Source organism: Megalops cyprinoides, chromosome 1 (assembly GCF_013368585.1).
Source record: "Megalops cyprinoides isolate fMegCyp1 chromosome 1, fMegCyp1.pri, whole genome shotgun sequence".
Classification (NCBI taxonomy): domain Eukaryota; kingdom Metazoa; phylum Chordata; class Actinopteri; order Elopiformes; family Megalopidae; genus Megalops; species Megalops cyprinoides.
This window is the reverse complement of record NC_050583.1, coordinates 17,313,113-17,330,575: the sequence shown is the minus strand read 5'-3', so window position 1 is coordinate 17,330,575 and position 17,463 is coordinate 17,313,113. Positions and strand designations below refer to the sequence as shown.

Genomic DNA, 17,463 nt, shown 5'->3' with positions numbered 1-17,463 from the left:
GCACCTTAAATTGATAAATTCCTCGCACAAAGGGCTGCCATGGCAGTCAAAAGCGGCGAGTGATGAATATTAGCTTCATGTGATGCTGAGGGGGGGTTTAACAAATTCTCAAAGCGGTCCATTGTTGAGTACAGTGGGCTGAGAATGGCACAGTGGTACAGTTCTACGGCCCACACCTTTACCATTGGTCCAGCCGGGTCATGTGAGAGTCAGAGGACAGAGCCTACAGCTGGAAGTGGGACAGAGAAGAATGAGGAGCATGTATTGGTGTCTGAGCGGCCATTGTTCCCCCAGGATCTCCCGTGGCTTCCACATTCACCGCCTGCCACAACAAAAGCCAAGCGAGGGGGGCGAAGGCGGGGCGCGGCGGTGGGGGCCGCGGAGGTTTATTTGCAGTAGCATCTTTACTTTATAGCAAGCCTTTCCCATAAAGCTGTCATTGTGATGGCGAGCAATTATCCCCCACTCTTTCACCGCACCACTGGCAATATCCGCCAGTGAGGCGGGGGGGGGTGCTTTTCTCCCTCCGTCTCTGTTGGCTGAATATCAATCACTGCCCACACCAGAGAATGGCTGAAACTTTACTCTCTCTTTCATGTGCACCAATGATAAAAAGGGAGGAATCGTGCTGCCCCGCTGGAGGAATTCGGGCAGCCTTTATGGTGTTCGGCTGCACGGGGAGACACGAGGGGGAATCCCAGTTAGGCGTGCAGAATGTGTGTGGCGCTCTTTGATCCCCCCGCCTCTGTTTGCCTTGGCTCGGAAACGGGCCAGAGCTACCTACAGCAAGGCGCCCACAAATCAAGCCCTCTCCAAGCACTGCGAAAGTAGTCTCATCTAAGTGTTCCTTTTATTCCGTGGGGTGACCTCACAGGAAAGCTGACATTTACTCTTATCATAATGTTTGGTTTCAATACTTTTTAAATTTGCATGCCATTTTTAAATATCTGAATCTAAACAAAAAGGTTGGAACAATGGAACAGCGTGACAGTGTTAGGTTTGTGAAGAGCTTGAAAAGATTATGATTTCATGAACACAGCATAGTGCATGTACAATGGGAATGAGTCGGATGTTAATTTCACTGGTACCTGTATCTTCCTTTGAGTCCTTCATGTATTGAGGCAGTATCAATAGCCATCCCAAACTGTTTATCCCAAAGGAAGAAGCCTTGGAGAGTCAAGGGCCTACTTAATATCTGTGGAGGAGTGGGCAATGCAGCACTGGTAATATCACTGTGTATACTTAGAATACCTTACCAAAGAGAGCTTCTATGGTCTACAGAAGCTGGTTTAGAATGGTCTACCTGAGATCGGCCGAGAGCTAAGGAAATAACTCCCTGCCTTCTTCTACACAATGCCCCTTCCATCTCACTTCAAATTTTGAGCTGCTCAACTGACACCCGTGACGTCAATAAGGAAAAAATAACTCAGGTGAAAGGAGCCGCGCAGAATGGGAGCGGAGGGGAGAGTGCACAGCCTGCTTCATCCACCTCACAGATAATTAGATGCTTGGAATAGCTCATTTATTCATTTTTAATCATTACAGCAAATGTGCGAGCAACAAAGGCATTTTCGAGTCTAGTTAGAGCTGAGATGGAGCTGCATGTTTTGTCCTCTGTATATCCATTGAAATGTGATGAGATTGAAGGATAGGAAAGATTACCCAAGAAGGAAGGTTAAGATGTTTCTGCCTCCTCTTCAACGCACTCCTCAAGTGCATCTCAGCTTGTGCCCCTTTTAAGTGTCGCAGCCGTCACGCAAAATGAATCCGGCTTTATGCTACAACTTTCAACTTCTCAGCTGTGGCTCATGCCACACTAATATTCTTCAGAACTTGATTGGTTTATTGAACGGACAGTTTAAAGTTTTTTGGAAGTTTGCTGCTGTTACCCAAAAAGGTTTCAGCTTTTCTTGATAAGTAGTTAAGTGATTAAGCTGCATAATTTCACGATTAGGTCGGATGCATTGCCTTGGTGTAGCATTTCACAAGTCTTAATCCTAATGAAGCCATCCGTACCACGAAGGCCGTCTTAGCTAAGATATCATTGGCCCTTCTTAATCAGGGACCTGGCACAGGGGGAAAGAGACATTCCCAAATTTTTGTGCGGCTTCGTCTCAGCCAAGAAGTGTTTGCACAGCATTGTCAGGCAGCTGTAGGCATTGCTGGAGATGAGAATTCCTGAGTGGTTGCTAAGCGACAGGGAGCCCTGTGGTTTTGGGCTCGGGTGGAGGGTCAGACTGGGCGTTAGCAGCCACACAGGGGAAGTGAGGAGACGCACAGGGTACAATAGAACAGAATGCCACAGTTGATAATATAAGCCCAGTGAGAGTCCATTTGGGAGGGCTGGAGAAAAAGCCCATAGCAAAACAGAGGGAGTCTTGCACCTGATCTGAGGGAGGATTTCATTTCTTGGCCTTCGGTCTTAAGCACCACAGATGGAAATAATGTCCTGCTTTACTGTTGGCGTTCACTGTAAAGGAGATTCATGCTGTATGAGGTCACGAATCCTTTCAATATTTCTTTGCTGTAGATTTTGGGAGTAAAATCAATGCGTACAATCACTGTGTCTCAAATACTTTTTTCTGTTACAACTTCTCCTGGGGTGACACGCTGTAGCCCTTGACTGAGACATTGTAAATGACAGTGAAATCTGTACGTGTGTCTGTGCCCCTCCCCCAGATGAGCAACAAGCGTTCCAACAGCTTCCGCCGCGCCATCCTGCAGGGGGGCCGGCAGCTCAAGGGGGCGTCCCTGAAGGAGGAGGTGGGGCTGGGCCTGTCCCAGCGGCTGGTGCGTCACATCGCCTACGAGACGCTGCCCCGGGAGATCGACCGCAAGTGGTACTTCGACAGCTACACCTGCTGCCCGCCGCCTTGGCTCATTCTGGCCATCACCATCGCGGAGGTAAGGCCCGGCCTCCCCTCGGCCCTTTCCAATTCACTTAAGGGCCCTTCTCCTTTACTACCAGTAATCCGTTTGAGTGTAACGCCATCTGTATGAGCCCTGTAACATGTTACAATTCTATTGCCGTGTTTCCGCTGTCCTGTAGGTGGCAGTGTTCATATACTATGGCTTTCAGCTGGACCGCTGGGTGCTGCAGGTGTCTCACCCGCTCTTCATGAAGGGTCCCCTGCCCTATCACCCCCAGCTGCGGGCTCAGGCCTGGCGCTACCTCACTTATGTCTTCATGCACGCAGGGTGAGTCACCCCCTGAATCTGAGCCAGCGCTGTTTAATACACAACGACCTGACATTAATATCGTGTGTATTCATTCCTTTCTTAGTCAGCACTGTATTGTTTTACAGTGTGTGTGCAGCTCAAATGAGTTTTAAAAAATGTTTTTTTTTTTCCTGGTTTATGACAGATCTGTTTAGAATAAAAATAGACTGGGAGTGTTGAAAACCACTGAATCATTGCCATATGGGTGATATCATTTTTAGTAACGAATGTGAGACGCTGCAACGGCCTAGCCTGTTTTCAAACATTGACATTCTGATTGTATTCGCAATTAACAAGAGCTCACTCTCTGCCTAATTACAGCGTGAAGTTAATGTTCACCCAGGTAATAGATAGCCGTAATATCATGCTAATATAATTTACCAGCCCCCTGTCACCAGCATTTGATTAATGATCAGCTTGAGGTGCACAGAGCTGAATATGTGAGGAGAGATCCTTTGAGGTACCTCTCATACGCTCATGTCTTGCAGATGTCATTATTAATTCTGAGGGAGTAATGTTACTGCAGGCGACTCAGATGCAAACACAGTCTTGCGCAGCAAAAGCATGGTCGAGTGAGGCAGAACGGGGACCAACCTCTGAAAGGCTGCCTGTTTTTCCGAGGCACAGTCGCTGCGGTATTGAAGAGGCCTGCAGCTGCTCAGCCGAGGCATAACATCCTAACAATGGTTCTGCAAAGCTGAAGTCACCTCATTGGTTTTATGAGGTCTGACCTCCATTACGTTAGCTGATATTTCCATGAACCGAGTTCCTGATTTACCCACTGGAGGAAGGGAGATAGTCCTTCAGTAACACACTCGGACAGCCAGTGCAGGCACCTCTGAACTTTGCCACGCATGCGTTACAGGCTGATCCGCTTTGACATGAACAAAATGTCTGTCTCACACAATGTAATCCCCTTATAAGATGCAATCGCTGATCTCTCGGCTTCAGCGCAAACAGAAAGTAAATGCCACAGGGAGAAACTGGACAAGGTGAGGTCAACAGCTCTGATGCCGAGGTATGATTTTCACAGCATTACACTGACATATTTTTAGGACTTTCTTCAGCAGAGAGGTAGATTTTTTTTTTAAAACAATCCGGCCCAAATCACCTTGAGTTCTCCCTTTAAATGAAAGGTGGTGTTACAATAAATAAAAATTACTATTATTAAATCCGCTGCTTCCAATTTTGTGCTCTGAATGAGAGATTGAGTTCGCATGATGCTGATGTACTTAGGCCTGTCCCACATTATTGTTAAAACGCGGCATCCACATTATGCCTCACTGCTGCAACTGACAATAGATAAGGAACTATGTTCTTTATATTGGCGCAGTTAAACAACAAAACAATATTTGCGTCAGGGGGTGTGGGGTTTCTTTTCTGTGAAACGGAGAGGGAAGCCTGTGCATTCCCCTTTGTCTTGTTTGCTATGAGATATAAATGGCCCTTGTTATCAGGCCTGCAACTTTGTTGCATGCTCCAGCAGACAGGGAAGCATAATCAATACCCATTGTCCACACTCGCGGTGCTGTCACTGCGCTTGACTGTGTGCATCTGAAATCCCGACCAATTAAAACGGGCGCTTTAGGTCATAGCTGGGAGGGTGCCGCCTGTTGACCTCTCTCGATGACAGCCCTCCTGCTCGCGTGCAGCACGCCGGCAGGTCAGAGCGCTTTTGGGTTCTGCGGGCTTGACTGAGTCCCGCCGCCGCGCGTGATTAATGTGCATTGGGTTTGGGCCCGTGGAGCTCCGAGAGAAAAACGGGACGCTGGTGGGGGAGAATGTGCAGACTCCTACCCTTTTCTATTTATTGTGCTGTGGCACCCAAATATGTCAGTGCTGAGCATGACTCCTGTCTGCTGTGCGTGGGTGTGAAGGACACAGTGTGTTGCGGCCGCGGTGGCTGCTGAATGACCTCTCCTGAGCAGCGTGACCCGCTCAGCTGAAAGCCGGAACTCTGGAAGGATGGTTTTCTGCAGAAGAACTCAGCCCTCTCACGATGCAAACGTAGCTGTTCATCGCAAAATCACCAACCATGACGGATTGCTTTCTCTGAGAAACAGACGCTGTGATGCTGTTAGAGTAATCATCTCAAACAAGAATGCAATTCTTCCTGTCTGCTTACCTCGTGGGTTTACATGGCTGTTTGCGGGCAGTGTTGTTTCCTGATTTTTTTTTTCAGGATTCGGGACTAGTGTAATGCTTGAAGATTGATGACATGTGACAATTTTTGTTTCAGAGATTGTTTGATATTTGATACTCGTATGACAGGCAGCCAAGTGGCGTAGCACAGACAGGAGCTGGAACCGTCTAAAGACTGTAAACTTCCATTAGCATGGAAGCTATAATCAGCACTGTGCCACTGTTTACTCAGCATTCCACTGTATGTACGGAATTACTGAGGGTGTCTCAGGAGATAGGGGGCTGCTCTCTCATGTGCAGGATAAGATGCCACACTTTCTTTAACTTGCTCTTAGAAATATACTGTTTCTGTCCCAGGACTGAAGATTACAGTGCTCTGACTGCCATGTTTCTGGCTGGAGTACAGCAGTCCTCTAACTGTAATGTAACTGGCTCTGGGTAGAACACTACTGTGCTATGAATGTAATGTTTTTGTCACAGGATAGAACACTGCCATGCTTTGATTGTAATGCTTTTGTCCCAAGAGAGAACACTGCAGTGCTCTGACTGTAATGTTTTTGTCCCAGGATAGAACACCTCGGGCTCAACATGGCCATGCAGCTGCTGGTGGGGGTGCCTCTGGAGATGGTCCACGGCGCAGTGCGGATTGGCCTGGTCTATGTGTGCGGGGTCCTGGCAGGTGGGTCTGGCTGTGTCTGCTGTTCACTGAGACTCTTCAGAGCGCATAAATGGGCCTAAATCCTACCCGTGTCAGAGGTCAGGCTCCACTTTATCTGTCCCCCCATTGGGTCTCACGCATGGCATTTGTTTATGATTCTGGCAGACATTTTGTCCAGGACAGATGGTCTATAGTTGTGACTTTTTTTTTTTTCTCTTTCACTTCAAACATGCTCTTTGTCTGACAATGAAGAGCTTTTACCCTAACCAAGTACAAAAGGGGAACCGAATTGTCTCTGACACTCTCTGAAATCACGTCCAATTTCCCCTCCCTCCTAATGTCTGCTGAAATCGCGAGTCGAGTGATGGGCCTCTCTGTTTCCCATTAGCGGAGAGCCTTTGAAGAGAAATGTCAGGACAATTCTCCCAATGACATTAGCAGTTAATGTAATTTCCATCCCGAGCGCGGGGCAGGCAACGCTGCGGCGGGACTCGCTCCCCGTGGCTCGACTCAGCCGTACGGGCAGATAAGCGCGGGACCTGGGGCGTGCGAATCAGCAGTCATGTACAGGGAGTTATGCGATAATCCCGCTTTAGTTCTAAAACCCAAACAAGAGATGTGGGGATTTGCTTCACCACTCTGGAGAATGTTTTTTTTTTTTGTGTGTGTGATCTCGGAACAGCTCTGCGTGGATTTCCCAAAATGTACTGGGATGCCAGGCTGCGGAGGGCTAGTGAGGGATGTGCGTGCGCGCGAGAAGAAGGTAGGCTGTAGAAGGTCTGGATAAGGTCCTTTGTGGACGTGGGCGAGCGGGCCGCGCTCACAGGGGACAGCGGTGGACAGGTCTTTGCATCTCCAGCCTCCCTCTCCTGTGGTGATGTGCGGGGCGGGGGACAGCTGCCTGGCAGAGGGCCTGACCCCTGCGTGAAATGAGGGGGAAAATGTGCCATAAATCAGCCAGGAGCCGGCACGGCGCCGCCTGGGGACTCTGTCTCAAAGGTCCCCCGCTGTGTTAATTAGAAATCGACCCAGTGGATGGGGGGGTTGGGGGTGCTTTTGTTGGTGTACCTGGCCGTTTGTGTTTTTCTCTCGGAGCATTTGTGATTTGGAAAGGGGTGGGATTAGGGACAGGGCACTGTCAGGTCAGGCACCGTGACGCGTCTCCCACACCTGCGACATTTTGTTTGTGAGAGCTGGCTTTGTTGTGCTACACTTCCACATTGAAATGACAGTTTTTTTTTGTGATAAGATGACGAAAGTGACTAAATGAAATGACAAGATAAAATGACAAAAATGACTAAAAGGGTAAGTGGGTCCATGGGTTGGTGTGGGAAGCTGCTTAATGGATTCCGATGCTTGCAGGGTAGACATCAGCAAACGGCAAAACAGAAATCGCACCAGTCGCACAGAAGGGTGTGAAGCCACATGGCAACAGCAGGAGTGGTGTGGAAGACACCATTGACTGCAGCGTGGGAGGTGATTGTATTGTTATTAAACCAGTTGGTGTGGAAGGCATATGAGGTGAAAGTTGCAATAGGGATCAGCCAACTCAAGGCACTATCCCCCCACCCTATCCCCCCAAAAAAAACACTGTGTACAGAGACATTCAGAAGAAAAGCACTGATACCCACTCCTGTGTGCTTGCATCTCACAGTAATGAGTTGATGTATATAATCCAGGTTGCTTAATTACTGTACTCAGCTGGTTCCAGATCCCATTTCCAGAGCCTGGCTTTGAACTGTAACAAAATGAGAGTGATTACTGGGTGGTTTGTTTTGGGAGATAGTTTAGAGATGATAAAATGCAGTGTAAGGGAGCGTGGAAGTGAGAGACAATGAGGATATTTGCTATATGATTAAATAATGAAGATGATAATAATGATTACAGTAATAACACTGTGGACTTGGGTGTCTTTTCCTGGAACGATGGAGCCAGACCTTGGCACACAGAGACACAGCTGCTCACGTGTCCCAGGAACCGTATAATCATCTTCTCAGATCTCTCCACAACTATGTCTGTGTGAGGTAGCTAACACCATTCAAATTACAGACAGCGTCATCTCTTTGATCTCCTCAGTAACACCAAGGCAGTGCTAGCAGTCTTCAGTTACTTTCCAATGTGTGACAGTTCCAAGGACGTGAAGTTGTAGACCAGAAGAGCATTTCTGAGTCCACCTCTCAAAAAGATGAGAATATTTATTATAGTATGATAAGACATATACAGCGTATTTGGAAGTAATATTAATGATTACATTTGGTCGTCTGTATTGAAATAAGTCTGGTTAGTAGTTTTGTATTGGAAAAAAAACAAGGTTTTACAAATTTGTTTTGCTTTGACAATAAATGGATTAACTGATCTGTCCATTTACATAATTGGAAGAGTGGTATGCAGGATGTCTCTTTGTGAGTTAAGCTTATTCTAATCATAGTGCACTAAACTGCTGAGACACGAAAACCTGTCTACACAGCCTGTTTTTGAAAAGACCATAGTGTGTGTAGAATTTTATTTTGGAATAAATGCTTTTTAGAGTCAGTGAATATGGCAAAATCATTCTAAGCAGTCTGTCCCTGTCTTCGAACTAACAATGAATGAAAGTTGCATCAGGGCTTTGGGTCAGGGTTTCGAATCCCAAGCCAATGTGATTGGGCCTGATGTCTGTATTTGTTGGTGGGGGCTTACTGTGTTTGCTCCTGAGGGCTGCCATAGTGTCAGTCTAGATCAAAGAAGACCAGCAGATTTGGGGGGAGCTGTGATTGGTTTTGATAGCTGGATGAAACAACTGGCATGTCTAGTCTGCTGTCGACAATGATCCCGAGGGTATGTGCGGCAGAGGGGAGCTGCCATTGGTAGATTAACAAACCATTTTGTCCCTGGATGTGGCTGTACCCTGACTGGGGGCGGGGTGCCGTTTCCTTGCAGTCTTTTTTTTTGGTTTTGGGGATTTGTTTATGGGAACCTATGTTGTTTTTAGGAGTTTGGAGTGGGAGGTTTTTTAGGTGTGAAATTTACATGTGCCGTGTCTTTGTGTGCCTGTGTCACCTCATATCCATGGCTGCAGGGACCCTGCGGTTACAGCGGCAAATTCACCTTGTGCCTTTTACTTGCTTCCACCAGGACTGTGACTAACCTTACCTGTCTGGTTACATATAAAGTACAAGCAGAACACAGTGCTAATATACACTATATGGACAAAAGTATTTGGCCACACCTGTTTTTCAGGGTTTGGGCTAGGCCCCTTATCTCCAGTGAAGGGCAATCTTAATGCTTCAGCATACCAAGACATTTTGGACAATGCTATGCTTCCAACTTTGTGGCAACAGTTTGGGGAAGGCCCTTTTCTATTCCAACATGACTGTGCCCCAGTGCACAAAGCAAGGACTATAAAGACATGGTTTGATGAGTTTGGTGTGGAAGAACTTCACTGGCCTGCACAGAGCCCTGACCTCAACCCCATCAAGCACCTTTTTACGATGAACTGGAACGGAGATTGCGAGCCAGGCCTTCTCGTCCAACATCAGTGCCTGACCTCATAAATGCTCTACAGAATGAATGGGCACAAATTCCCACAGAAACACTCCAAAATCTTGTGGAAAGCCTTCCAAGAAGAGTGGAAGCTGTTACAGCTGCAAAAGGGGGACCAACTCCATATTAAAGTATATGTATTTGAATACAGTGTCATTACAGTACCTGTTGGTGTAATGGTCAGGTGTCCGAATACTTTTGTCCATATAGTGTATGTTAAAATGTGACATTAAAATATTTTTGAAGGAGACAGTAGCAGCACGTTTGTGCACCTTGGTGTGGCCCATAAGCCAGACCTTTGTGGCTGGGGTTTGGCCTGTGGGCTGCCTGTTGGGGATCACTGTCCTACAGCATCACCTGCCATGGGCGACGCTGTCAGGCAGTACTGCCTATTCTTCATCCGCACTGCTGGATGGCCTAACAGAAGTGGAACACTGAATATGGCGGTGCCTTGGGAATGGGCCGCTTCTCTTCAAGCTCACAGTCTATAAACGGAAGCCAACTTTTTCTTTCTTTATTAGACCTGTCAGAATGTCAGAGGCATGGCAGATATGATTCAGATGAATAAGCAAATCGAAACTTCAACAAAGTTTCAACAAAGAATGTTGATGCAAATCACACAAACACACACACACACACACACACACACACACTCACACACTCTCACACGTATCTGCTCAGAGGGAGGCACAGCAGAAGGCCGGTGATCACTGTACATGTTATTCAATGTTGTGTGGGTGTCTCTCACATAGTCAGCATTAATTATTCAAGCAGGTCAATCAAGGCAAGCCAGAGAGTGCCGTGGATGGACCTGTGGAAGGAGGGAGTAGGCTGGGAGAAGTTCTCCTAAAGCTCTCTCCTGAGGAAATCTGACTGCCTCAGACTGATACACCTCCATCCTCACCAATCCTTGTTTCTGTTCTGACTGACACATTACTGCTCTCACCAATCCCTCTCTCAGCTCTGGCTGATACAGTACCAGTCCCTCTGTCATCTCTCTGTGCTGACTGATACAGTACCAGTCCCTCTGTCATCTCTCTGTGCTGACTGATACAGTGCCAGTCCCTCTGTCATCTCTCTGTGCTGACTAATACCATAGCAGTACTGCTCTCCTCTCTCTATGCTGATACTGTATCAGTGCCTCTCCTCTCTTGCAGCTCTGACACAGTGCCAGTCCCTCTCTCTTCTCTCTATGCTGACTAATACAGTACCAGTCCCTCTCATCTCTCTGTGTGCTGACTAATGCCAAACCAGTCCCTCTCTCCTCTCTCAGCTCTAACTGATACAGTACCAGCCCGTCCTCTCTCTATGCTGAATAATACCATAGCAGTCCCTCTCACCTCCCTGTGCTGACTGTTACCGTACCAGGCCCGCTCTTCTCTCTCTGATACAGTACCACTCTTTCCCGCCTCTCTCAGTACTGGCTACCAGTCTCTTTGTACCCTCTGTATGCTGACTGATACAATACCAGATGCTTGTGTGCAGTAATGCTGAAATAAGGAACTTGCATGAGCTCTGGTTGTTCTTGATTCAAACCTTGTCCTTGGTTAGGAGTGTGCGTGAGGCGGGCCTCATGTAGCTAGCCTTCCGGATGTTGTGTCGAAGTGCCAGGATGGGAGAGGCCAAGAGAACGTGACCGTTCTGTGCGGAGGTTCATAAAAGCTGACATCAGTCGTGTGTCTGGGTGACAGCACCTGCAATATGTGTCTCACCCCCCAGGCTCCCTGGCTGTGTCTGTGGCTGACATGACTGCACCAGTAGTGGGGTCATCAGGAGGGGTCTACGCCTTGGTCTCCGCCCACCTTGCCAATGTCGTCATGGTGAGTCCCAGAGTGAGGTGTTGTCTGGGGTGCGGGACAGGAAGGTGTCTTATAACCTGGAAATGGGCTTGTATCCAGATATCTGTGGGGAAAACACCAGATCTCATGTCTGAAGTAGGCTTTTTCCTCACTAGCATAGGATTTGCAGTGGGAGATCGATTGGTGAACAGTTAGAGGACATTTTGATGTGGGAATTGATGTATTCCATTATATTGTCATTAAATATTAGGCTAAGCTGGCTAACCCTGCCAATTTGTATTCATTCCCCTAGCAGAAAAGCAGTATACATTCATGGATATCCTGTTATTTGGCTTATATTTTGGCCAAAAGGAACTAAAAATATTCTATGTCCATAACATTAAATCAAAATTCAAGACATCATTCAGTTTGTCACTTTCTGTTCCAGAGGCACTTGAGAAGAATGATATACATTTGCTTCAGTGTCTGTACTTCATCTTGTCAATATGAGTCGTAGCTTTGACACAAAGCTGGTTGTTAGCGTTGGGCATGGAGACACACTAGATCTGTACTGTCCTCTACCTGTATCAGTTCTCTCTCCTCATTGAGGAACACGGGCACACCCTAGCCCTGTGTCTGTGCTCAAATCCACAGGGAACGGCTCATATCTCACTCTAAACAGTGTTCTCAAGCCCAGCAGGTGCTGGCTGTGCATGGATTCCTCACATTCCTCCAAGTTAATCGCCCTCATATCCCAGGAGATTCCCTCGTGTTTGTGTGTGTGTGTGTCTGTGTGTGTGTGTGTGTGTGTTCTCAGTGTGAGAACATTGCTAATGGGGGGTGCAAGTGTTTTTCTCAAGTCCAAATTGATGCGACTTTCTAAGAAAGAAGAATAAATAACAAGTTGTTGTCCTGAGAATGATGTGAATTCTGCCCTATAGATCATACAGGCTGCCCACTTTGCTCTAGTTATGAGGAGGTGTGCACTTGAGGGCTGAAGACCTGGAAGGGAGTCTTCACAATGCTCACGATCCTTCATTTATGTCCAATTTAGCTTTTGCCTCGCTTAAGAGCACCCTTGATCAGTCACTGCCCTACAAGCTGCCCCTCCGAGGTTACGACCTTGGGAGTAAGGCCATTAGCTGTTCTCTGCGCATAATGGGATAGTCTCGGTCATCAAATATTTACACTTGTGTTCCTTTCACAATGCTCTGGGGTCAGCGGGAGAGGCTTCTTCCCTGCCTGTTTGCAGTTGAAATGAGACTCCCTGAATCAGCAGGAAGAGCAGGGGGGAAATCAGAGAGGCTAAGCTCAGGTCCTGGGCCCTCTGGGCCCTGGCAGTGTGATGGAGGCGGCGCCCAGGCCAGCATCCCGGGAACTAAAAAACTCTCCTCCCTCTGCATCTCTCTCTCTCCTCAGAACTGGTCTGGGATGAAGTGCCAGTTCAAGCTCTTCCGGATGGCCATGGCTCTGGTCTGCAGTAAGTCACTTTGAGCTGTCTCTCTGTTCCTCCCCACTGAACGCAGGGAAAAAAAAATTCAAATTCAAAAAAAATCAAGTTCTCATCCACCAAGCAGTGAACTCTTAAACCCTTCTGCAAACATGAAACCAGCCTTTGTGGGATTGTTTGCAATGCTAAACTGGTGTCCTTACCTTGGCATACTGTAATTTGTCAAAAAAAAACCTCAAAACAATAGATTTCTTTTATTCGCAAACTAAAGTGAGTGGGGGTGTAATGAACACCTTTATTCCTAAAACCATAGAAATCATAGATTGTAGTAAGGATCTCCATGCTGGCTTTTAAAGTTACAAAAAATTGTGCTCCCACAATAACATCTGCTGAGGAAAGTCTAGCTGCTAGCCAGCTTTAAGTTTCACTAAACCCCAGCAATCAATATTAGTAAAAAAGACAACTGGGGCCAAGTGTAGCCAAGGGAAAACGACTCTCAGATTAGTCTTAAAAATCAAATCCAGCTGTTCAGTTCAACAAGGGAAAATGAGATGTTGCTGGGTTGTGGATATGATGTGATTGGTCATAGCTGGGGCTGAGCCCCTATATTCTGCTAGTCACTGTATTCTGCAAGTGAAAATGACAGGAGATTTCTCTATTAAGTCTTAAATGGTTGTAGTTGTGAAGAACTGATATACAGTATATACATTCAGCCAAGGGAGACCCAATAAAAATTGTTCTTCTATCATTGTGAACTTTCCTGAGTTGTAATGGGTTAAAGATCACTACACCACCGTTTAGAGGCCAAGAAATGACCAGTATTTACCCAGATAAAATGTGCCCATAATTGACATTAGAAGGCTGATTGGTTGTGAGTTACCATTATTTAAGTTATAACAGCTAAAATTGGAGCCACAGTATGCAATAATGCAATAATCCTTACAGGGTCAGTAAAGGATACTTTATACTTCTAAATGTGAACAAAAGGTAACACTATCAATTTATCATTTAACCACGAGTTCATTTGGATAGTAATTTTTATGATTAGTAATGTGTAAGTGCAAGGAAATGCATTGCCTAGATTTGCGATAAGGAAACTGCATTACTTGAAGTATGTATGTACGTATGGAGTGAGCAAAAACTGCAACCCTAAACCTGAGGCTACTGCTATAGATTCCTGGGTGTGTCCCTGAACTAAAGTGAGAGAAAGTTATGCCTGACCTAGCCTGTGAAATAAGTAGGTGATAAGAATCAAGAATGGAAGACTCTGGGGACCCTGCTGTGGGAGAAGACTAGAATAGGAGTCCATGCTGACGAAGAGCTGGCTCTGACAGGCCTACAAAGAGAAGCGCATGCTGGAACACCACATCCCGACAGTCTGTCTGCACAACCAAGGGACTCATTTGATTAATTACAGTTGTTTATTATCTAGGCCAATATCTTGCTAGCTTGATACTCTATAGGTACTACACAAGAAACAGAAATGATCAATGCATGTCCATATCAACTGTTCAAAAAAAGCAAGGGAAAGGACAAGGGGAAAAGTGGTAGTTGCATGTGATGACACGCTTATTTCTTACAGTCAATCTCTCTGTCGTCCCCCCCTTACAGTGAGTGTGGAGTTTGGACGGGCCGTGTGGCTTCGCTTCTACCCCCCAGCCTTCCCCCCCTGCCCCAACCCCAGCTTCGTGGCCCACCTCGGTGGGGTGGCGGTGGGGTTGACCCTCGGGGTTGTGGTCCTCCACAACTACGAGCAGCGCCTGCAGGAGCAGTCCCTCTTCTGGATCTTCTTCTTCGTCTACACCCTCTTCGTCCTCTGCGCCGTCTTCTGGAACGTCTTCGCCTACGGCCTGCTGGACGTCAAGCTACCTCCCACTCCCTGAGCGAGAGAGCGTGTTTCTGCGGGGGGCGGGGGGGGGGGGACCGCAAGATCACACACCTGTCTGCAGCTGCCCGAGAGTGCACCAGCCCAGGTGCCCCCAGTTTAAGACAGGCATCTCACACCTGCTGGGAGGGGTTTTTCCTCTGTGGCACAACCTGCTTCTAACCAAAAGGTGCCTCTAACATCAGAATTCATTCTGTTAGCGGCAGCATTGGACAGGAGAGAGCGGTGGGCTCTTGAAGGAAGGACCGATTTTCAAAGCTCTGCCCAACTAACCTATCAAAGAGGAGCTACGTAAAACATACAGACCTACAGCCTTGGACCAATAAACAATCGGCTGAAATGCTCTGCTCAGACCTCGCCTGACATGACATGGTTTAAACAGGACGTAGCTCGCAGTCTACAGTGTTGTCTCCTTTGTGTGATGAATGTGCCATTTATGAAGAGACATATACAGCGTGCTCCCTGTTGTTTAAAACTGTTTTTAACTCAGAATGTTTCAAATGTTTGAAATTGTAAATGGTGTTGAGGCATTTCGTATCAACTCCAAAAACGTTTGCGTAAGTGAGTGTGTGTGTGTGTGTGTATTTGTGTGTGTATGTGTGTGTACAGAGAGTAGGAGTGAATAGCGTTTATAAAGGAAACGGTTGTTATACATTAAGTTTACTTTGTGAAAAACAGTGATGTTTTTATTTTGTTAAAAATACAAATACAAAAAATAGAAGTGCCGTTATACCTCTCAGTATTTAGTGAATGTTTGCCAAAATTATTCTACAACCAACAGAAACACGAAGTAGAGCAAAACAAAAAAAAAGCCTTAGCAATGTGATGAAGCTAGGTACCGTAGACTATCATTAACAGGAAAACCTTTCTCAAAAGACCATCGGGCCTGCCGACTCAACATGATACATATATGTAAATATGTTTGTCTTCACCAGAAAATATACTGTAAAAACTGGGTGGAACAACCTCTCATGGAACTGCATCAAGGATATTCCTATATGCTGTATCAGTGGTGCTACATTTGACCAGTTATTCACTGGAACTATACTCCAGCCTCAAGAGGCGATGGTCATTTTTCTTTCATATGATACAGTGTAAGTACCTGGAAGGTACCTTTAATGGATTGTGTAAATGCTAACATTACTCATTAATCTAACAAGCAGAGAACGTGCTTGAACTTGATAACCTCCAAAAGACGGTAAAGTATACTTTGCCCTAACGTAACACTATCTACAGTCACTGAGCTGGAAATAAAATAAATCTTAGATGAAGATGACTTCTTTAACATAGCTGTTCATTTTCTTAACCTGGCTATATTGATATCCATAGTCAGCAGTTAATAAACATGGTCATGGAAATCGTACCCAGTGCATTCAACAGCAAATGAATATAATTCTCTGTTGTAACTTGGGACTGTATATAAAAAGGGCTATGATTCTACAAGTTTGGAGAGTGACTGACTTTATTTTTAACATGTGCATATTTTGTAGATTTCATATGTAAATATTGGAATACATTAAACTGATTTATAATGAAAGAAATACTGCTTCTGTGGTTTTATGTGTTATATCCTGATATCCATGTTGATATGAAACTGCATGCAGAATGTCTTCTGAAGAGATTATAAATACAGTATATAATTATCAAGTGTTTTTCAGTGTTTCAAACTGTCATCCACCCAATGTCGCCCACTACTGCCATTTTACCAGCGTGTTTACTAAAATAAATAAGGTTTTAATGTGACAATTCTGCAAAGCAATTCCTCTACCTTCTTCAAAGGTTTTCCTAGCACTGTGGTTTCCTTGTCAGACTATTAAAATGTGTACCAGACCTGGGTCAAATGTATCAAGATTTCAGAACAGTAGTAGTATTTGAAAGTACACTGTGAATATATTTGAAAGTGCTGAGCATTTTAAGTGATTAAATACTTATATAAAAACAAATCTGTTTTACATACATTGCAAATACCTATCAGATACATTTCAGTTACTTTCATCTAATTCTTTTCAAATGCATATTGCTTACATATTGCTTACATTTTGAAAGGTTCAAAAATAGTTTCAAATTTCACTTCAAATTAAGTGGATAATATGTTTCATACATAGTAGCTTTCACATTACAAAATGCAATGACTGCAATGCAATGTGCCTTTAAAATCCTGATGATTTTGAAGAGTAATTTGGAAACGCCATCAGGATTTGGATGGTGCCGCAGGACACAGGTCACTGTGCCTGGACCGTGCCTTCTGCAGTACTTGGCCTCGTTGCCACGGCTCTGCAGGAAGTGACACCAGACAAGCTGTGTGTTGTGACTCCTCTCCACCTCTTTGGCTGAGTTGTGGGGATTCAAAGGCAGGTTACTGCATTATCTCCTAAGTGTACCTTTCAAGTTGAGTGTCTCCATGATATAATGTGAATATAAAACAAATAAATGGTTGAATTATTTTGAGTATGTTTCTGTAACTTCAGGTTCTACTGTCATTATGCTGTATGTAATGCAAGAGTGGGGTGATGTTTCACCCAAGTTCACTTCCAAGTTTTTACATGACATGAAAACAGTATTTTCCTCTTTTTGATGTCAGGTTAATAATAAAACTCTAAACCAAAAAGTTTTGATGCTGAGGAAATTTAAAAGCAATTCCTCAGTGAATGGCAAATGAATGCACTGAGGAATTGCTTTTAGGAGTTTAGCATATTGGAGAGCTGATTTTGGAGGCTTATCTCGCTTTGAATGTCTCTGTGATGAATCTTTCACAGTACGAAGTGGTTGTGGCACTCAGGCACACTAAAAAGGACTTGGATCCAGCCCT

General features: G+C 45.6%; 1 protein-coding gene across 1 annotated transcript in view; it reads left to right on the top strand.

Annotated features, from left to right (window-relative positions):
• rhbdl3 (rhomboid, veinlet-like 3 (Drosophila)) overlaps positions 1 to 14,652 on the top strand; it is a 40,102-nt gene extending 25,450 nt beyond the window's left edge. The window contains exons 5-10 of the mRNA XM_036526594.1: positions 2,680 to 2,904; positions 3,050 to 3,198; positions 5,928 to 6,040; positions 11,261 to 11,361; positions 12,739 to 12,799; positions 14,381 to 14,652. Of these exons, the coding sequence (XP_036382487.1) occupies positions 2,680 to 2,904; positions 3,050 to 3,198; positions 5,928 to 6,040; positions 11,261 to 11,361; positions 12,739 to 12,799; positions 14,381 to 14,652 (921 nt within the window). The remainder of the gene's footprint in view (positions 1 to 2,679; positions 2,905 to 3,049; positions 3,199 to 5,927; positions 6,041 to 11,260; positions 11,362 to 12,738; positions 12,800 to 14,380) is intronic.
• Positions 14,653 to 17,463: the final 2,811 nt, after the last annotated feature.